Genomic DNA, 22,698 nt, shown 5'->3' on the forward strand with positions numbered 1-22,698 from the left:
CAATGGGTGCAGCATCACCGGTACTGCAGTAAAGCGTTGAGGGTTTGGTTTCTCAAAGTGCAAACATTGCACTGCTATTGCCAGCTATAGTTAAGGCATAAACTGCATGATTGCCTCTTTAAACGTTAACATTAAAGTTCAGACCTGCTCACACAACAGATTTTGCTAATTGTCTGACCTGAAAAGCAAGAAAGTTAGAACAGTTTCATGTATATGGACTCCAAAAAGCTGGGATGCATAACGTAGAATTTCATTTAGGACATATATTGAGGGCCCCTGTGTTGAGGTACCAGCTATTACTGAAAACACGGAGCCAACTTCAGCTGCACTGCACTGCAGTTTGCCTTCAATTGTGAGTAACGATTTTCAGTAAGACGAGTGCGGACCCCAACTGGAGTCATTTATGATGCTATGCTAATAAAATTTCATGAAGAAATGAAAAGCAGCGAGGTTTTATTTGCAACATATGCTATAAACAAATCTCACAGTGCAGTTAAACCAAGACAAACTGCAGGTTCATCCAAATATTTCCTTGCAGTCCATTTTTTATTTATTATGTATTTTATAGTGTAGATTGCAATCATATTTTAAAAGCAATTGATCTGCATGCCTAGAAAACCACACAGGTATTGTAAGTCTGGAAAACCTAGTAACCTGGCTCTTAAGAAAAAGAATAAAAGTGCATTTTAGAAGAACTCCCACAGTCCTGTTACTACTGGCCATATGATAAATTCAGACACAAACTGTTAAAATGCAGTGGTGTTACAAGCCGGCCTAACATCAGTATGCCAAACGTAGCAAAGCATGTCATTACCCTGACCCCCCCATGGTCAGATTTAATGAGCATAAGCAAGACCTATTTCAGAATATTTCACACCTTCAGACTGGATCTCATTTTTTCACAGCTCTCTTATTGTAATTTGTGGATTTCCGTATGACCACCTAGGGCTGTGATTAGGGCCTGGCCGCTGTGAAATAACCGGAATAGTATACAATCTGGGAAAAATGCCAAAGACAAGCAGAGCCCTGTGGGTCACACCTCTGATGAGGTTCCTCTGTGGTTTATCTATTTATTTCACCTGAACAGAAAACAGTGATAACACAGATGATACATAGCAATACTGAGCAATACTACAGGCTATGTGCTATGCCATCTTGTGTAGTACATGATATCTAATTAACATGAGGAGGACGATGAGCTATCAGGATGTCCATATATGCAAATATGCCTGACAGTATTTTTGGCAGTATTTTGTGTTACCTGACTGACGTCAGTCAGCATTTGCAGTCACCTCTAAAATTATCACTACATTCATGTGTGACTTTATGGTAAACAAGTGATAAAATATTCATTACACTATTTGTAATTTTTTTCTTCTACTTCTGTTTTTTCCCATTTAACGACTAAAGCCATTTTTGGTACTGGCCAAAAAATACTGCAACACAGGCATGTGGCAATTGTATCACACAATGTGTCAGTGTTAACTGCATCTGTCCTTATCAGATAAACTAAGGCTATAAATATAAAACTAAGCTATAAATAAGTCTGACATAATCTAACATATTATAACCCAGGGAGAGTATTTGATTGGTAGTGTGAAGTACATTCTCCAACACACAGCTGTACAAGGCATAAATGTATGAATAAATGATAAATGTGGCAAAAAAAAATGATACTGAGGTAAAGGCAAACCAAAAACAATTTACTTGTGTCATGCTTTATGCTGCAGCATATCTGTACAGATTATACAGAATCATGTGCAGATATAGCTGGTGTTGTCAGAGCATGGACAAAATCTCCAAGTTGGCAGGCACAAGGCACAGCTCCCAGTTCCGTAATTGGTATTCATCCCACAGCCAGAAGCACCCAGGTAAGAATCCAAATTTGGTATGATTTGGTTTGGTAGTTCTCACTACCTTTCTTCTGCCTCTTTCATTCTCATGTAGCCAACTAGCTAGGGAGTGTGAAAAAGACCACAGTGTAATTAAAAAGAAGATGCAAATTCTGCCTCCTTTCCCCACGCAACGCACAATGAAGCCATCTGGCTCGACATGTTTGATGTTTACTTTACTAGATCATTTCTAGCTGTGAGTATCAGTTCCTCCTTTTTCAATGCCACAATCTAGCCGTATTCTAGCCGCACCCTAGCCACATTTAGTGCTATGTACCCAATTGTACCTAGACAGCTTTCAGTTACTCCTCACCTACAGCTGACTCTAGGTTTTAATGGCATTTTATAGTGTGGCCAAATTTAAATGCACCTGACTATGTGACAGTGAAAAGGAGGCATAAGAGAAAAACATAGCTTGTTGCGTAACAGACTGCATGGGGAATGTCACTCCTGTCTGAACTCCAGGTGTTGAAATCACCATCCACAGCAGACCCACGTACTGCAAGCATTGCACCCTGTTATACCGTGAGGTTGGGACTTTCCGTTCCCAGGTGGGGCAATGTAATTGTTGTGTATCATATACAAGAAAATAAAGTAATGCTTGCTGAAGGAGGATCATTGCCTACACTATACCTCGTACATTCAGAGTCCTGTTGCATTGATGTGCTGGTCTCTTGACTGAGATTTTACCAAGGAACCTGGTATTATCCCATTACACTATTATCCTATTACAGTCAATGGCACTGTCAGTTGTGCTGTTTACTACACAGTAAGTTCAATGGACACAAAGAGCATGTATACCACTCGGCCAGGTGAGAGTGACCGCGCGCTCCGTGTTGCGGGTGGGAGCCTCAATGCAAGTATTCTACTCAGACAAAGGCCACATGTGTAATCTGTCCACAGAGTACGTCCACAGAGGGGCAAGGTCTCACATCAAGGTCTGCATCAGGAATATGGAAAGTGTATTCACTCCATGAGATTGCTGAAGACGTACATATTCGTCATCTTTTTGCATGACCTCCTCAAGGGGGTTCATTTCTGTAGTTGATAGGTATTTGTCTCTCATTCTTCTTTGAGTAAAGCTGATTAATACATGATTCTGTGCGTTGGTGTTCTCCTCACGTCCGTATCATTAAGTCCACCTTCATTAGCATCTAATTCATTAGCATCAGACAAAAAAAAGATCCTTTTCACTGTTTCTCTCCCAAGGAGGGACAATGTGACATTGGCTGGTTTGCGACGTTTCTATAGCAATTCATAATTTGCTTTTATGACATTTTCTATCAATAATGATGAATAGAATTGAGGAATGGAAGAATTGAAGAATTTCTATTTCTAGAATGAATGAATTTTCATTTTATATTCATTATTTTAAGTCCAGGCATGTCGTCATTCGCATATTTCTGTAGGTTACAACACAGCCTGCAAACCGTTCTGGTACCTTAACGCTAACAGTGAAAATTAATTCAAATATGTCTTCCAAAGATATTGTCTTTGAAATATATTTTAACATTTAACGATCTTTTCAACATGTAAAATGTGAATTACACGAGACTTACAAAAAGCTAGTCTTCCTATAGTAACTGATATGAAAGATTTGTTGGAAAATTAGTACTGATAGTGAAACTGCAAATCGATTTACATAAATACACGCAAATATTCCTTGAACTACATATGGGCCTAAATAACTGCTTTGTCTTGATATTTTAACCTGAGTTTAAAATACAAATTAAAGTTCAAATTAACTTGGCAAGATGCCTCTAAAATAAGCAGACGAATGACATCAAAGAGTACACGTCACGAACAAAAGGTGGAACTACAGGAAACCCGTAGCTTTAGGACCCAGATGCACTGTCTCTTGCTTCGCTGGCTGTAGTACTGTACACCTGCTGTATTGCTGAGCTGGGAGGTCGCTGGAGGATCCGCGAAAGGGGAGGTTCGCGTTTTCTGCAGCGAGCGCACGACTCCGCCAGAGCGTGGATCTGGATGTCGGCGTACCTGCAGTGCTATTATTTGAATTTGATATGAATTTGTTTGCTTATCGTTATTTTGTATTCTAACAGAACAACCTATAAATAATTTGGATTATAATGCTTCGTCCAGGAAGAGCATCTGCAAAACAACATCAGTGTGCACAGTCTTCTGAACCAACGTGGGATGTTCTGCGAACGAAAAGCATAATCATTTATATAGCAAAATTCGATGAAGATTGTGATCTTTTTTCGGACTGAGATATTACACCGGATCATTGTTTTTCATTTTGCCCTCTTCGTCTTTCAAGGGATAGGGTGAAGGCTTAGTGTGGATTTGCATTGTGTTATGAAAATGAGGTTGTAAACCGCTGTGGCTCGTTCTGTCAGAAGGCTGTTGGTGGACTGAAAGGGAAGACTAACACATTGCGGACAACAAATCAGTGCCGATGTATTCAGCTACACGATGAATAACGATACATTATACATATTCAGGGGAGTCTGAATAATTCAGCCGTGGCAGTTCTGATCTGATTGATGACCAGTTGTTTTGTTGCCATCATCAGACAAAGCTTGTGACAAAAGAGGTTGTCACCCCCACATCACTGACCATACAGTCAGGTAACCGCAACGCACAGCGTTTTCCTAACGAATAAACCAAAATGGCCCTCAACAGAAGTATCGAACTGGAACACTTCGAGGAACGGGACAAGACGCATCGCTCTACTCGAGTGTCCACCTCAGGTTCACAGTCCGGGTCCAGGGCAAGCAGTCTGGCTCCGAGCCCGGCCCATAGCGCCAACTGTAGTTTCTATCGCACCCGCACATTGCAGGCGCTTAGTTCGGAGAAGAGAGCCAAGAAAGTTAGGTTTTACCGAAATGGCGACAGATATTTCAAAGGTTTGGTATATGCTGTGTCCAACGACCGGTTCCGGTCCTTCGATGCTCTGCTGATGGAATTGACCAGATCACTGTCGGACAATCTTACCCTGCCCCAAGGAGTCCGAAACATATACACTGTGGATGGCACGACGAAGATCACAAGCCTGGAGGAGTTAGTAGAAGGTAACAGCGCGAGATTACCCCAAGACAGCCTGCTCAAAATAAACCATCAATAAATACATGAATAACAGCTAGTAAATTAAGACACGAGCGTAATTGCGTTTGCTAGAGAATTTGCAGACGTCATTGTTTCGTTAGACAGCGTCACTGTAGCATGCAGAAACACTAGGCTGCCCCTGGAATACAGAGCCGGGGGAGGTCTACATTGACGTGTGGCATGATTTAAATCGATCCCGGTCCGCATCTGTTGAGTAAAGCGGGGTTTTAAATGTGGCGAGCGTAATTAGCGACACTCATCGCCCATTCGGCTGTGGTGTAATGACCCTTTTAAAGGGAAATCACCGTGGGGCATCCCAAGAGCACCGCTCGAGCACAGCACGAGCGCTCCCTCCGTGAGGCTGTGATGCAGTGGTGATGTGGTCACGTTGTCACGGAGTTACAGAGGAGAGGATGCTGATGCGTGTGCAAATACGTAGATATTTATGACCACATTAAATCACGTCAATATTATTTAGCGCATTTAAAAGCTCCTCCAAAATGTTATGCTAAAATGTAGGACTGTGTCATACATATTTATTGTACAGTCGCATAGTTACACAGACGTATAGGCCTGTTATTTCTGGTAGATGCACGTAAATCAAGCTATTTGGTGGAGTGGACCTTTAAGATTTTCAAAATGACTTCCACGGTGAAAATGTAATCTCCGAGGAAGAAGAAAAAAGGATAGATTATGAAAAATGAAAAAAAAACCTACTCTAGGGATGAAGCGGTGACGAGTGATTAACCTCTGCGAATATCATTTCCACACTTGGGGTCCTCATGTAATGTGCTAGTCACATGGTCACAGCTTTTGTGTCTTATCTGTTAGCGTGCAGGGAAAGTGGCATGCTGGAATTAGGAGCCTGTCTGAAGACCTGATTGGTAAATCCAGAAGTATCTGAGCTCAGCAGTACATTTTCAGCAAGCAGTTTTTTATCAGGACAAATCAGTGAATTTGCTTCTTTAATAACATTCTTCACTCTATCAGTTTCTAATTATCCGTCCCAGCCTTTCAGGATGTACGACTTTTCTGCCGGGAGAGTAGGTTTGGGTAGATAGGGACAGATTAAGTCACTTGCCAGGTTAAGGGAGGTGGATTATAATGCTTATGGTTTGGAAAGGAGCACAGCTGGAAATTGGATTTAAATCACAGTGATGGAATGACACGCTCATACACGCTGCCATATAATTTTTGAGTTACCTCCTCAAGAGACCCATCGGCTTACCCCATTTCTATATGTGACAGCACAAGTTACTCTCTTGTCGTGAATCTCAGACATGGGTCTGCTCCCCTGCTTAAATTAGCAAACCCTCCAGGAGAGTCACTGTAGGAACTTAACTGTTTGGGGAATAGCGTTATCTGTTATTTTGTTTTAACACTTACACAAGTGAAGCAATCAGGCAGCCAGCTGGAGCTTATCTTATTAATTAGTTGTGTGTTCACTGATAACCTACAGTAACAGAGCTCAAATTCTCTCGACGCCCTGGGTGGGGCTTTTCTCAGCTTTATAGAATATTGTACATGCAATTTATGTTTAGAAAAATGGTGTGAATAGAAAAGTAGAAATGTATTGTTCACATAAAAATGGATATTGATTACATTTTATGTATAAACTGATGACTTTGATCTGATATCCACATAAAACATGAACACAGAGGATATAGCATCACGTTGGATCTGACAGGCTAATATTGCACAGAAATGTAAGTGTGAAAACAGATAATATCAACCCTATGTTTTCAGACTTGCGGATACTCTGTCACATTCACAAGTTGTTTGTCCTGAAAATAACTATACAGATGCATTTGAGTCCATGCTGTAGTATAAAAAATAATTTGTTTCAGTTCAGAACTATGGACAGCTCTCACTACATCAGAGGAAGTAGCAGTAGAGTATTATTTAAATCCACAAAATTGATGAAAAAAATTAAATTACACTTAACATCTAGTTTTAGTCACTGACTCTGAAGATAGAAAATAGCAACATCCATGTCAATTCATCACATATCTGAAAAATTCTCCAAAGTCAGGAGACATCTCCACATCTCCCCTGTGACTTTTGAGAACACTTCTTCAAGCATAGGAGCTCACCTAGACACCCTGGATGCAGATCTCAGTAAAAACCCAGAAGAAAAGGTCATTTCACTCCTAATGTGAATAGCACTTTTGTTGTTCTTCCTGTCTCATTTGCAAAGGAAATTCATGTGTTTTATAGTAAGTTTTTGAAACAATAGCTCCCTCGGTGGTTTCCATTCAGGAGGGCGCTGATATTCATTTTTTTTATATGCAATCTAAATTGAAGGTTTTTATTGGTTTCTTTGGATCTCTTCCAGTGGTCTTGCATAAACATACACAGTGTACGCAGAGGAGTCTGTATTAGTGAGGCTCTGAATAGGGCCTCTTTATCCAGACAGAACAGTAATTTACTGTATCTCACTGTAAGATTACTTTTAACATTCTGATACAGAGACAGTTGTTTAAGTATAGTACTATACATTTTCAGACATATGAGTTAAACAAACAAAATCTGATCAGGCTTGATGTCAATTTAGTGACATCCATCTATATATTGTAATTTTAGACTAGTTGTGATAGTAAACATGGAATATTACGAAACACTCATATATTTAATCTTTTTTTATCAATTCAGAAAGAATAACATATTTGTCAAAAGTCACAGCTTTTATGATTTTTTTCCTTTTAATCTTCAGAAAATAATTTTGCACCGCAGATGATGCTCTGATGTAGAAGCCAGTCTATGAATCAATAAATAAATCCACTGACTACCCAATGAACCATTAACAGTTAACCAAATCTAACTTTCACGGTTCATTTTATGTATTCCTATTAGCTATGATTTAGTGGGTAAGTGTCAGACAGGAAAGAACCATGAAGACTTGATAAAGAGCTTGATAAAACAAAATAGAAAAATCACAGCAATATCCTACTGTTCCTCTACTAGTGATAGTCTCCTTTGTCTCTTTGCTTGGTTGTCGGGTTTGTAGACAAACTACAGTTCCCATGCTCCTGCATAAAAATGTTCAATATCATATTTACATTACATATGCCGATGCTCGTAGGCTAGAGTATGGTTATGTTTTCCCTTCATTCTGTTTTATACATACAGATATATCACACAGACACAGCGCAGTCTCCCAAGAGGCTGGCATTATCTACAAATGCCAATACATCCATTACATGCAGCTTACAATTTCAGCAACTAACAAGAGCAAAAACTAAAGAAAACTGTTTTCCCAAGCCTGATTAAAGACGGGGTTCTGTCTGAACAGTTGTCTGCAGCCTATCCTGTTATAAAAGATAATCCTATTTCCTGCCTCTTCAGAGCTTTATTCCAACTAGTTCAGAGAGATAGGGTTTTTATGATTAATGCAGTCTTTGCTGCTGATAAGGGGCTTGCTATTGAGCATTACCGTTGTCAGTAGCCAGAGAACCCAAAGTTGGGTCCAGGAACCCTTGCAACTGGGTTGTAGGGGACAGTTTAGGAAAAGGAGGCCTGTTAATGGTTAATGAAGGGTTAACCCTCCTGGCTATGAATTCAGGGGTTCATCTTTCATGGTAACTTGTGTTCACTGAACTGAACCACATCAACTGAATGACCAAACTGCATCAGGCCTGACGCCTATACTGAAGAGAAACCAAGCGTATCCCATCATAAACTTTCTGTTCCATGGCCTTGAATACTTATCTCTGTCAGAGCTGTAGTGCAATACGTTATTGCATTGTTAGCACAGTGGGCTGTTAGTGAGCTCTCCATGGAGACTGTATGTGTGCATACTCTGTTGGGTGCAGGGGGTTTATCCTGTACTGCAACCTGGCTCATGTGAGGAATGATAATGATGAGGCAGGAAAGGTGTGTCTGTGAAAGAATTTTTCACCATGTCATGTTTGCACAGAATGCATAACCAGGCCCCACGCTATGGGTGTGCTTAGGGGTGCATGGCACCCCCAGACAGACCTCAATGCACCCCCAGTTGTCTCCTTATATCCCGATATCTACACTTATTATATTTTTTTAAGATATGACTTTTTGTCTCCCCCCACCCCAGGTTTACTGGAGTTTTGTGAGAGGTCTAAAGCAGTTATGAGCAATGTATGGTGTTAAAGACTTCTCAGCAAGGCTTTTTGTCCTTAAAATGTATTGTAACGAATCACAGTTGGCAGCTGCTGTGTTTTAGGCCAATACTATTCCAGATTAGTCTAAGATCAGTGCTATTTATAAGTAATGTAAACTTGTACAAAAAAATGACAGACCTTTCCCAGAACGCTCCTTTCCACCAAACCAAACATGGTTGGCTCTGAGAGTGGTAGCTGAATGAAGGCAACATGATCTGATCCCAGGCTTGACGCTATGGGGGTGCTTAGGGGAGCATTGCACCCCCAGACAGACCTCAGTGCACTTCCATTTGTCTCCTTATATGCAGATGTCTACATAGTATTTATGACTTTTTGTGCACCCCCGTGGATTGCAACTGCCCCCATCTGTATTTTCTCCTGGCGCCGAGCCTGTCTGATCTAATGCTTTGTTTGGGATTGGAGGAGGGTAAAAACTGACCCCTCGCTCCTCTCGCCCTCGCAGGGGAGAGCTACGTGTGCGCCTCCAACGAGGCCTACCGCAAGGTGGACTACACCAAGAACGTCAACCCCAACTGGTCGGTGAACGTGCGGGCAGCGACTGCGCGCTCGCACTCCTCCCACGGCCCGCTGCGGAGCGAGTCGCGCGAGAGCAAGGACTTCATCAAGCCCAAGCTGGTGACGGTCATCCGCAGCGGCGTCAAGCCCCGCAAGGCCGTGCGCATCCTGCTCAACAAGAAGACGGCCCACTCCTTCGAGCAGGTGCTGACCGACATCACCGACGCCATCAAGCTCGACTCTGGGGCCGTGAAACGGCTCTACACACTGGATGGCAAGCAGGTAATCCCCTCTTTTCCTTTGAGGCAGGTCAGTCTGGCTTTGAGCATGACAGGGAGTTCAGCATTTATACCCTTTTAATGGTAAAGTCAGGTTAAAGCATGAAGGTGACGTGCTGTCTGATCTGAACCCTTATTGTTCAGTTCAACCGAATTGATGTATGAATGCAGTTGGCCGGCTGCATGTGATCCCTCTGCAGAATCTCAATGTTGTGGTTTTAAGAGATATTAAAATCTATAGTCATCAAAGTTATTAAAAGCAGACCTCTAAAAGTCCCCTTTTTGGCTCCCTCATAATGCAAACGCTGGGAAACGTTATCAGAAATTGTAAAAGTGCTTTAATGACATTTTTTCTGCATCAGGCCTGTTTATTGTACACTTTTATTTGCCGAGAATAACAAAACACCTATGTCCTTCTTTTTGCTTTTTGCATTATATTGAAGCCCTCTTCATGGTCATGGATGTTGTATGCCCTCCGCTCTGTGTATGCTGTGCAAGAGTGAAATTTGCCAAAGGTGCAGCTATCCTTCACCATGCATGCAACCTGCCACAAATCTAATGTCAGTTTTTAGCAAAGGGTGAGAGCAGTCACCCCACCCAGCCTCAAACCCGGGTTTACGAGGTACCAGCCATGCGACTTTGACCACGACGCCAAAGAGCCAGGCTCGTTGGTATGGCAGTCCGTACAGAGCGCATACTCAACCGTAGTGACGGCACTCCGTCACACAGTTACACAGAAATTCCTGTACGGTGGTCGCATGTCAGGAACAAAGACAACATCACTCAGAGCCGTGTCTGCCGGAATGCAGACGGGTGACGTTCAGTAATGATGATCTCACCTGGGATTTGCCACTGCCGTCCGGATTCATAATGAGAGCTCTAGGGCTGTCTGGCTCTCGGAGTCACTCTGGGATTTCGAGGGGGGGAACCACCAGAGTTTTTTTCCCCCCTCGGTTCTTTTGTGATATTTTTAGCATTTTAATTATGCAAATACTTGTGTGAAAAGGCAGGCTAATTTGAATTAAAATAGTTTCTGGTATCAACAGAAATTTGCTATCAATTATGACTTTGTATCACACAGAATTATTTTGTGTAGGTAGAATTAATTTTGCATGCATTTTTTGGGACAGCAGCAGGGATAAGGTGCTTGCATCATTGCATGCAAGGAACACGATTTGCATAACAAAGTAACTGAACCCACTTAAAATCCTTCTTTTTCACAAATATGTCTTATGAGACTTCCTGCTATTGTATTCTGTGAATCTGGCATGGTTTGTGAACCAAGCCTGGTTTGAAAATAAGTCAAGGAGCCTGAATGAGTGCAGGCATATCTGTTATGACATTTTGTTCACATTTGCACGGATAGGTTAAAGTCCCACGGCTACTGCACATACAAATTGTCATGTGGTTTGTATCGGCCGGTAAACTGACAGCAATGGTCTCGACTCACTGGACACAAAGCAAAGGAGGAAAAGAGAGTTTCTAAAATGCCAAAGGTGATACATGGCATTGTCAGGCATGATTTTTCACCCAGAGCCACGACAAAAAATATTAAAAAATCATGTGGAGCTAGGCGCTGTGTTATTTGTGAAAATTCTTTGTTACTGAAACAGTGATTCTTTTAGTCTTGCTTTATGAAGTCTTTAGAGTGACACAGAGCAACTTGTCTCCAGTGGTTCAAACATGTTCCTCTTCAGCTGTAGTGTGCCAGACAGCTCAGGGATCAGTAACAAAGTTCTGAAAGAGCGGTCGCGTGAGGATACAGCTCTCCGCCCGTGGTAGGGCCCTTTGTTGCGGGGCTGTGTGGGCTCCAAAGGGTTTCTGCAGGTGTGCGGAGTTCCCTGGAGGGCCGAGGAGCATTCGTCTGCATACATTATCCCCACTGAAACAAAGATGTTCCTTTGTTAATGTGGAGAGGAAAGATCCATTGGCACTGCTTTGGCTGTATGCCACAGCTTGTTCAGTCTGGTGAAGGATGCCAGGGATAATTTGTTTGTGACTGTAAAGAAGTTTCCAATATGCTCTCCCCATTGGCAGATTATTAAACAGCGGTCAGGAGTGATTGTTCTTGAGACAAAGAGTCAATGAATTCAACCAGGATCGAAGAGGGAAGTTATGAAAGTGAACTCTTTACCTTGCCTGTTTCACTTCATGTGTATATCTACACATGAAGTGAAAGGGATATTCTTTGCTTTTGCTTTTGGTTTTGTGCTCCCTGGAATCCCACAGTAGTGCAGTGCTATTATTGCTAGGTTTGAATAGTACTCTATTTTGCCCTTGCTATCCCTCACCACACATCCACCAATAGAACTGTACTCCCAGCTATATCAGCCAAAGAAGAGGGCACCTTTGCTGCACCGGTGAAAGAATGGAAGCAACAACCCTTGTTTGTTCGTTTGTCATTAACCTTTGTTGTCAACAGTAACATTTCAGACCTAAGTATATTCTCCTGAGGCCAAGTCTTGCAGAGTTCTGACCTTTACCGGCTGCTTAGACTGTGAGAAATTCAAGGAGAATGGCAAGGAATTTAAAAAGCCATGATGTCTATAAATGTCTGTTCAGTGTGTTCTGTGTCACAAACAAGGCCAAGTTTTATTGTTTTTTTTGCACATTTTAAGTTTTCATTGATTATTGACATTCACATTTACTTTGCCGATTATCACTTTTTTGCCTTGGTGCAAAAATGCCTTGGTGTTAGAAATTGGTAAGGGGCTTCCCTCTGGCAGGAAATGGTTCATGCATATGTTGAAGACAGAGGATAAATGTATTTGTCAACATGACAGTGCCCTGTGCTCTATGTGTTTGTTTTACTTGTCACATAAAGGCTTATCTGTAGAAGCCTAAGACACAGAACGGTGAAATTACAGCCACTCCAGAACAGACAGAGTGAGTAAAGTCATGCAGTAGCTCTCATAAATGAAATTAGCTGCTGTCCGCTGTGCCACTGACACATTTTGAGTTGAGTGAAATTTGAAATGTTATAGAAACAATATGTTCCATGTTGTGATATTTACACGCTTAGGCGAGGGCTGTATTTTAAGGGGGTGTACAGAGGTGGGGTCTTATACATCCATTCGAGCATCCAAGAGGATGCTGGTCTGTTAGCAGCCCTGTCAGACCCTGTTATCTGGTCCAGGAAGCCCCCTCTGACTAAGAAGCAACCATTCTGCCCTGCCCCGTGCCTCTTGTCTATGACCTAAAATACATTTTACAGAGCCTCAGCCAGCCCATAACCTTCCCATAACATTGCAGCAATGTAATTGCGTTGTTAGAAATATAGTAAGGACATTACATGCCAGCTGGGATCATTTACAACAGGCAGCTGCAACATCACCCTGTCATCAACCAGTTATTGACATTCTGTGACCCTTGTTCTGCATAGGGCTTTAAAACCCTTGAGTTAGCTGGTATCATGACAGATAAATGAGAGCCCCGCCACAATCTTACTCTGACCTCATTCTCCTGTTTAGGAGGGGAGAGTAGAATCAGCCTCACCCCTCATTACCCTCGTCCAAGCGAGACAGGCCTGTCGCCAGGCCACGCCCCCCCGCGCACAGTGAGAGAGCGCTCGGCTGCTATTAGGGCAATCAGGCTGTCAGCTCTGAGGCGACGGGCCCCACGCCTCCCTGCGTCTGGCCGCCCTACCGCATTCAGCTGCGCTGGACGGCGCAGCCCCTAATCAGGGTCTCTCTGAGAGACACTCGGAGGAACGTGATCATTATCGTCGCTTTCGTCCCAATTACACCTGCTGGCCGGGAGCCATGCGGCTTGATGGGGCAGTCGTAATTAGCGGCGATCACTGTATTAACCAACTCCCTTCGGGGTGGTGCATTAATATTCTACCACACTGCCCCCCCCCGAAATGGACCCCCAGCGCTCAGACACACTCAACCGCAATCGTGAATTCACGTCTCAAGGACTCCCCAAGGAGCAGCTCAATCACCCGTGCTCGAATCTCCACAGTCTCCCCCCCCCCCCCCCCCCAAAAAAAAAATAAAACTGGGGCTGCAGTCTGGGGCCCCCCGTGTTCTCCCGAGCTCCGGTAGTGCTTTGTCAGGAAGATGAGAGGGCCCTGCGCTCTCTGCTCAAAGTCTAGCCCTGTTTAAATTCACTCTGTATCCCTGCAGCAGTTTTATTCACATCACGCAATGCATTGTGCTCTAAATAGTGCCACCATTCTGATAAGGGATTACTGAAGGCTGGAATTTCATATCTCATCAGGACACGTAATGTCTGAACAGCCAGAAATCATAGTAATATGATGATAGTAATATGACATTATATAACAATATAACAAAATGTTATTATTAGCATGTTTTTTTCTGGTTTTTTTTGACATGTTTATATTTATTTGAAAAGGGTGGAGTTCCCATTCAGTACCTTTTCAGGAAATGCTTTTAGAGACCATATCTGGTGCTTTGAATGCTTTTCGTTATTGATAATGGAAGTGGTTTTTTGTCAGAGCCCAGATAAGCGTAATCCATCACAGTGACGTTGATGCATTTTAAGGCCTGTAACTCAGAAATCAAATCTGGGCGGATTTCCTGATGCACCGAGGCGTCTGTTTACACGGGCACTCGTCGCAAGGGGTCGGGCAGGGGCTGCCGCCGAGGGAGCCGCAGACCCGCAGATGAAACCCAGCTCCAGACGCCCCACGGGGCTCCGCCGAGCCAGACCCCGCCGTCCGCTTGACATTAACGTGCCCAGAGACCGACAGCGCCACGTCTCACCGCCGCTAGGAGGGATGTGTTTGCTCTCGGACGGCCGAGGAATGCACGAAGCTGCCCTCTGAAATGTTCTCCCGACTGATGAGAGATGACGTGGATCCGTGTGTATGTGATACCTTGTGTCATCTCTCCGCCTGTATTGGCTTGTTATCGCCCGGTGCAGACGGGGATGCACTTTCTGCGCTGTGCATGGATAACAAGGCCGCCTTCTTTACGGGGATCTGTTTTCACATGGTTCAGCAAACTTAAAAGTGATACAACGAGTGATAAAATTGCCATTTGCTTTTTTCTGTCGATGAAACACTTGTGTGACAGGGGCCCCTGAAATAAATACATTAGACATCAATTTGTCTGCTAATGTTCGAACAGCTGATGGCTTTTTGGAACAAACCGAGATGTATTTTGCAATTGGAATGACTTGATCCGTTTGCCCTTATTTAGGGGTCTGACCCTTATTGAGTTGTCATCTTTGTTTGCACTGGTAACTTGAGGTGGGGGTAGAGTGCCTTGGTCACACAGTCAACCAAGAATAGCAGATGATCAGCTGGAGAAGGCCAGAGCCTTGGGGTTCACGCCTCCTTTTGTTTGTAAAAATACTGCTTGCTTTTAATCACCATAGCGAACTGGATCCTCCAGCATTCCCCTCATTAAATTGGTTCATAAGTCCAAAACGGAAGCACCAAGTTCTGCACAACGTTTTAATTGTTGTGCAATGAATTTTGACCTTGTGTTTCAAGCGCTTACATGTGAAGGAAAATGGTATAATCAGCATTACCGTTTGATCCCATAGGATCCGTTTTGCAGACCCCTTTGCTCTGCTGATTCTTCAGGGGAGTAGTAATCTCGAATCCCCACGTCCCCATCTTTTCCACGCCTCTCTGCCTCAGCGGCTCTGTCTCTGCTTGCTCGGGGCCCCGTGGACTCTGCAGGCCGACTGACTGGTAAATGGCTTTGTTCAGTTCAACGGTTTCCCACACCGCCTTTGGTTGTGTGTTTAATTGAAGCCGATGCCCCTTAGGATGGGAGCAGGTGCTTAAAAAAAGAAACACTGTTACAGTAAATCTCTGGCTGCCACTGAAATTCCATTTTTTTGTCCAGTCAGATGAACTAAAACGAGGCTTGTCAAAATTGATCCGTTTTTTCACGCTTTGCTCTGAAGCCGGGCACAGGCGTACAGACATTATATCTGTTTGAAAGTGTAGTTTGTGGAAGCAGCAGTACGTATTCTTTCTAAAATGCACTGCTGCCACATTTTTGATGTGTATCTGAGTGTGATTATTCCTAGTACGGACATTGTGAGAGCGTCTGGATTAGCCGTATATGCTTGTAGCATATTTACAGTGCTGTTTTCCAGGGAGAGTTGTATGAAGATATTTTTATATGCTATTTCATATTTTGCGTGCAGCCATAGCAAGCTAGCAATGTTACGCTTTAGCAGTAAATCAGCTCCACAGTATGCAAGTTTATTACCATTCATTTCTGATGTATTTCTGACTAAACGTACTGAATGTTGCTTGAAAGCACACAGATCTCCTCAGAGGAATGTATACTGTTTACGAGACATCGATATCCAGATTCTTCCGAGAATCAAATAGTCTTAGAGGACGGAGAATGGTTAATTCATCAAATGTTGTTTTTCTGGCTCTGCAGTCCCGAAAGCGGGAACTGCGTGCTGGTGATACTTTGCTCGTCTCATTTGGGATTGTGGCTGTTGGGACGACAAGCTCTACGCGAAAGCGCCATGCTAAATCAAGCTGTGCTCCAGCTGGCTCCTGCTGACAGCGTTTTACATGCAGTGATTCGTTGATTAACCACCGCGCTGCCAAAAGGAGTACTCCATGCTTTGGAATGAATTCAATTTCCGCTTACGACAGACACTCACCTTAAATTTAGCCTTTTAAGTCACGCCCGCATTTTGATTGTTGTTTTTCAGCATGCTCCAGTCTGGTCCTTTGTGGATATCTAAGACGAAGAAGAAAGCCCAGAAAAGGCAATTATTGACCAAATTTTACAATTATGCAAGATATTGTGTGAGGTCATGCAGTGATATGAACAACCCTTGAACAAACATTTATGTGCCTCAAATGAACCATGACCTGCCACGAACCACATGCTGGCCGATGTACGACCTTTTAAAACACAGAGGGATTAATTTAAGATGATAATAGTAATAACAATTTATTTTAAAATCTCATTCTGGAAACAAATCAGAAAACATCCTTGACAGAACGACAGACAAAAGCTAACAATTGCTCAACTGAGGCAGAAGCCACCAACTTGTTTTTGAGCACAGATAATTAAGCAGGTGTGGTTCGTTAGGCAATAGCTAATAATAAATCACATTGCCCACACTTATATTATTACAGTTACAATTACAATTATAATAATAAGAAACACTGTTAAGTTTATTTGTGCAAGTTGAGGACCTTGAAAATAACAAACATTGAACTTCTCATTTTAAAAGATGCAAATGAAAACAGTAAACCTTAAAAAAAAAAAATCTTTTTTTCATTTCCCCTTTTTACACAGTTTTAATGATCTTCAATTGAATATTAGATTCATTTCACCATGACAACGTCAGTACTCAGGGTGAGGCAAATGCAATTCAACACAAAAACACCATCACACCTATTTTTGCACACTACAATCCCCACAGTGCACTAGGATAGGCAAACGTCCCCGACGCCATCTGAGCAACTCATAAGTGACCAAGCAAGTCACAGGGTGCCAAGGCCAGTGTGAAGAGGGAATCCTGGCAAACATACCCTACCACTACCTTGCTGCAACAAAGTCAGCTTTCTCCACCTCTGAAGCCCAACTGTAACATTTTTTTTAAAGACAGCACAGTTACTTTAGTTCTTCTAATGATATGTGAAAGCTCCTCCTTCACATGAATCATTTGTAAATACAGTACCAGTCAAAAAAATGTGGACATACCTACTCATAGAAGGGTTTTTCTTTATTTTTACTATTTTCCACTTTTTAGAATAATAGTAAATACATAAAAAAACTATGAAATAACACAAATGGAATTATCCAGTGACCAAAAAAGTGTTAAACAAATCACAAACATCATATTAAAAATATTTTTTAAAATTAATTTTTTCAGAAAGAAATTCCAAAGGCATCAACCTCACTATTTATATTTGTCTAAGAAACAAATTTCAAGCATTTAAGCACAAGTCCTTAGCTCAAAATGTCTTTGCATGTTTCCCATTATCTTAATCAGATGTGTCCAAATTTGACTGGTTCTGTACGTGAGCAAAACAGGGGTTCAGACAAAACATGCCATTTAATTTGCTTTGCGTATGTAACAGATGTCTTCCAAATGCATGTGTTAGTTCATTAACAGTAAGCAGTATGCTAGAGCCTCCCTGACGGCTCTGGGGTGGCTCTATCTGGGCAGCGTTAGGCCAGCTCTGTTGAGCTGGCTGGTCTACCTTGCAGATGAGGAGTGCTCTCCACTTCCCTGCTGCCATGGTAACAGCGTTTCTCGGCAGGCATTGCACAGAGTGGTCCTGCAGAGCGCTCTCTTTGCATTAGTATTCAGTGTGTCTCTGACTGCAGGAAGCGGCAGCCCCCAAAAGAAAGGGTTTGTTCCCCATGAGAAGGAACCTTTTTTTTTTTTTTTTTAATTCTGTCGCTTTAGGGAGTGTTTGTCATTGCGAACCTGGCTTTCGTGTTAAAGGCTCCCTGGCAACTCGTTCAACAAGCGAAATTCTCTGTCATTCTCATTTGTAGCAGTGCAACAGCAAATCCAATGAAATGGAAGAAGCCATTTAAGCCAATAGTTAGACTGTTACGTTTGTGTTTCACGCAGATGTGGCAGGCTGTCAATCTGTGTCCTTTCACATAGACTCTGTATACTGTAGTTCATTTCAATCATGTTTGTGTGCAGTCAGCAAGTGCTTTTTCTTTGCCACCACTCCTCAATCATTTCCTGTCAGAAGTGTGCGTGCGAGTGTGTGTGTTGGGGGGTGGGGAGGCTGATATTCAAAAGCAGTGCACAGGTCATAATGATTGCAATGCAAACTGTGGAATTCTGCACTGACCAGATGAAAGCTGAAGGGGAAAGACAGAAGGTGGAGCGCTTTAATTATCAAAGACCTTGTACAAGACAGTTACCGAGCGCATGTTGTCAGTAAATTACAGAGCGATGTTTTATCCTGCAAACCAGCGCTCTGGGTTGGTTAGATTTGTTTTTTACGCCCCCTTTCTTGTGGGCACATGGGAGCGATGTGAAAATATCAAAGAATGTCAGTTTTTGGGAGGGATTTCTGGGATGCTGCATGACTAACGCAGAAATGTTAACAGAATCTTGTTGGACAGAGAGCTGAAAAGAAGCTGCTGTAATGAACACAAGCCTCTTACCTTGTTTGAGTGTGTTTTATACCAATACTAAATATTACAAATGCACTAACGCACTAAATATGCCCTCTCCCTCCCTCCTCCACAAATACACATACAGTGGCTCCTCCCCCGTGCCCTTTTAAGAGGGGCTGTTGTTGTTGCTGACAGAGGAAACAGCAGTTTTAAGCTCTGTCTCCATCTGCTCAGGGCCTGGGAAGATGTGCACTGCAGGGGGGACTCTGGCCGCGTTATTGTCTGAGCTCAGAATGGGAGCCATGTGAGGTCCCTTCTGTTTGGTGCTGACTGATCTGGGAGCGGTGTGTGAGCCCCTGCGTTCGCCCGATCGCACCGGGCATGTCATCCCTTGAGGAGCTGAACAGACACATTGAATTCACCGGCTGGCTTGACATGAGTGACCCGTTCTGTGGGCGGCGATGTAGCATACCCACAGCTGAGGCTAGCACAGCTCTGTGTGTGTGTGTTTCTGCGTGTGTGGTACAGAGCCGGCAGGAGGAATTGCCGGTCTCCTTAGCAACAGGAATGCCGCAGTCGGACGGCTCGAGCTGCGGTTGTTTTCCACGCCCCAACGCTTTGGCCTTTTCCAATACGTGAAATATCTCTCTCTCTCTCTGCCACTGCTGTTTCTAGCAGCGGTCGTTTCCTGCTCATTGAAACAAGTCACGCGTTAACCTTCCCCTTTTCTTGCTGGTTCTTCTGAAGCTGCAGACCTGACAGGGTCTTGGAGTCCAAGCATTTTCATCTCATTATCATTAGAATCAGACTCATTTTAATGAAGCGGTTTGGTTAGAGGTCAGTGTGCCGCAGAACACTAATTATCTGGTGGTAGGCGACTATGTGCAATTTGACTGAGGTGTTATGGTCTTGAGGAAGACTGTAATACCAAAGGTGTTTCCGAAGAAAAACAAGACGTTTGTTTTAACACGGCTTCTCTTTTGTGTACTTTGCCAAAGTAGGGTTTTTATTCAAACTGCAGTCTTTAGTGTAACTGTTTGACATGCATACTGCCTCAGGATCTAACTGTTTATTATTAAACGAAATGCGCTGATATGCCCAGAATGTGTCTGGAATAGATCTACTGGCCTAAAACCACCATTGATCAAGCCAAGCCTGTAGGAATTCGGCAATGGTGACATCACTTTGAAGGGTCATGTGATAAGGGCCTGGATACAAGGTGGAACTGAGGGCTGGGGCTAGAGGCCATGATCATGTGAACAGGGCAAGCCCAGTTCACATCTTGAGTCTTGAGAGTTAGATAGCTGATATGCATAAAATTTGCGTGCAGTGGTCTTTAGGCGCCTCCAAAGAGAGCTCAGGCTCCACCCTGAAGCCCGATATCCTCAGGTCATTTCAGCACCTGCTGTGAAGATCAGATCCCATTAAATCCTGAAGTGTATGTGTTAAAGTATATATGTGAATCTTCAAAGGTGCAATTCAATGACACTAACAGGTACAAAATGATATTAAGGCACTGGATTATTTTTGACCAATTATATATGCCAGAATGTGAATTCACAGTGTGGTTGTTTAGTTACAGTTGAGATGCTGAGAGGTTGGGATGGTTGTCAACCAATTATGTATCATGTGAATTCAAGATGTGGTTGTTTACTTACGGCTGCAACATTGTACATGCTGGCCATCTGGTATATTCAAGGGTAGTGCAAGGAGTGACCTTCAGCAGGATTTAATCAGGCCTGCAGTTTCTGCTAACTCTGCTGCTTCTTATTCTGTGTCTATCCCCACTCTAAACAATTAGACTGTCTGATTGTCTGTCAGGTTTCATGGCACCCACCTGGAGTGACAGTGTTATTACCTTACAGGTACTGCCTAATCTACCTAAGTGAGGTTAGCTGCACCCCTCCACCCCCACCTGCACAGTGGTCAAAAGCAGATCAACAGGAGTTACTGGGGGGACAGGTTTTCTCTTAACCCTTATAAGTAGAAGGCTCAGTTGAGTACTGGAAATGCTGTAGTGCACCTGCTATGCTTGTTCAGTGTTGCATCTCCAGCTGTGTAACACAGGTTACACTCAAACCTCAACTCATGTTGAGCATCTGCCCTGAAACCAGGAGGTCATGGGTTCAATCCCCATCTGAGCCTTATGTAAATATAATGTTAATAAAGGTGCTGTCTACCTCTTCACTTGGCATTTCAGCATTAAATGAGACAGACTAAGGTAACGACCCCATGCCAGACTGGGGTAACAACCCGACGGCCGTCTGGCATCCTGTCTGGAGAGTGCGTTTGTTCATCAATCTTCCTCGCCGCACGGAGATCAGGATTAGCACTGACCCAACCAGACACCCGGCTTTGGACACTGCTTCCGTTATGATTTAAACTGGCTTATGTAACGGCGTAATCCCCGCCGGCCTGCGCAGCTGTGAAATATGTCAGCACGGTGATGCGGCTTCCCCCCCCCGTCTCCAGATCACCTGTCTGCAGGACTTCTTCGGCGACGACGACGTGTTCGTCGCCTGCGGCCCGGAGAAACACCGCTACGCGCAGGATGACTTTGTGCTGGATCACAGCGGTAAGGCTTCCGCATCCTTCGTGACAGGTAGGCCCCCGTTAAACTTTAACGCGCCTGACACTGCATGGTCTCCGCTCTCTCCTCTCCCGCCGCAAGCACTGAGATGCCGCACACCTTCCCCTTGAGTTCTGCCTGTAAGGGAGGATCAAAACGAAAATGCATCACACCTTGCCACTGTTATTTTTCAGCGATTCAAAGTAAATCCATGAGAAATTGCATTCCATTAATATGCTAACAGTCTTACCACATAAGGAATGTGTCCGTGTCTGACTTAAGTGTTTTTGGGCAGATATAACATGCGTCTGGTGTGTGACGCACTTTTAGCTTGTGACATTGTACTGCATTACATAAGTTAAGGAGGGCCCGCCTTCTCCACTGGGTTCATAATTGCTACTTGATATTGTGTAGATTTTAAAAACGAAACGCAGTTAGATTTGACTCAAGGTAGTATATGGGGTGCAGTGCGGGGGAACCGTCAGTGTGCTGTGTGCAGTGTGCAGCCCCTGATTTCGTTTAAGGTGTCTTTCACGTGAGTATGCTGCAGAGAGGAGTGAGTCAGATCATCATCAAACATGATAATGTTAGACTCTTTCCTGCACTGGTGCGGTGTTATTGGTTCCAGGGAGTAAGTCCATATCAAAGTGGCCAATGGGGTGACTCCCTGTCTGATAGTGGAAAATTCTGTGGTGTCTCTCCCTTCCAACAAGCTTTCTTCATTTCGTGTTGCTCTTTCCTCTTTGACCACACTTCTCTGTGTTATTTTAAAGCTCTAGACAGATGGCTATGCTGGTAGCATGTTGTCATTTTCTCTTATGTGGCCTTCCCAGTGGGACTTTGGGAGTGTACTTTTTCACTTAGTGATATTTTGAGCTCTGTCGTAGGTGTAAGCATGTCGACATCACCCTTGATAACTAAACCTCCGAGTCTCAATGTCCTAAACTTAGACCTGGTGGAATGGGCTCATGATTGCTATTTCAGTGAGACAAAGCAAGCGGTGTTAAATAAACGTGTGCCACTTTTAGAGTGTAAGTTTGTTTTTCGGTTGTTTTGTCTGTTGGAAGGCTATCTTTGATTCAGTGCCTGTTCCAGTTTTAAAGGCGTCTTTCCAGCAAGCTAGCTACTTGAAGTGTTTTTCTATGTAAATGTTTACATAGGATTCCCAAGTGGCTTGATAAACACAGC

The 22,698-nt window shown here is 43.3% G+C and overlaps 1 protein-coding gene across 2 annotated transcripts in view; it reads left to right on the plus strand.

Moving 5' to 3' along the window:
- Window positions 1-3,817: 3,817 nt before the first annotated feature.
- The window catches only part of LOC118793151 (serine/threonine-protein kinase DCLK2-like), a 35,241-nt gene continuing 16,360 nt past the window's right edge, over window positions 3,818-22,698 (plus strand). For both annotated transcript variants that reach the window (XM_036551181.1, XM_036551180.1), the window contains exons 1-3: window positions 3,818-4,927; window positions 9,561-9,895; window positions 21,414-21,543. In XM_036551181.1, coding sequence (XP_036407074.1) covers window positions 4,525-4,927; window positions 9,561-9,895; window positions 21,414-21,543 — 868 coding nt within the window. In that variant the 5' untranslated portion in view covers window positions 3,818-4,524. The remainder of the gene's footprint in view (window positions 4,928-9,560; window positions 9,896-21,413; window positions 21,544-22,698) is intronic.

Source organism: Megalops cyprinoides, chromosome 18 (assembly GCF_013368585.1).
Source record: "Megalops cyprinoides isolate fMegCyp1 chromosome 18, fMegCyp1.pri, whole genome shotgun sequence".
Classification (NCBI taxonomy): domain Eukaryota; kingdom Metazoa; phylum Chordata; class Actinopteri; order Elopiformes; family Megalopidae; genus Megalops; species Megalops cyprinoides.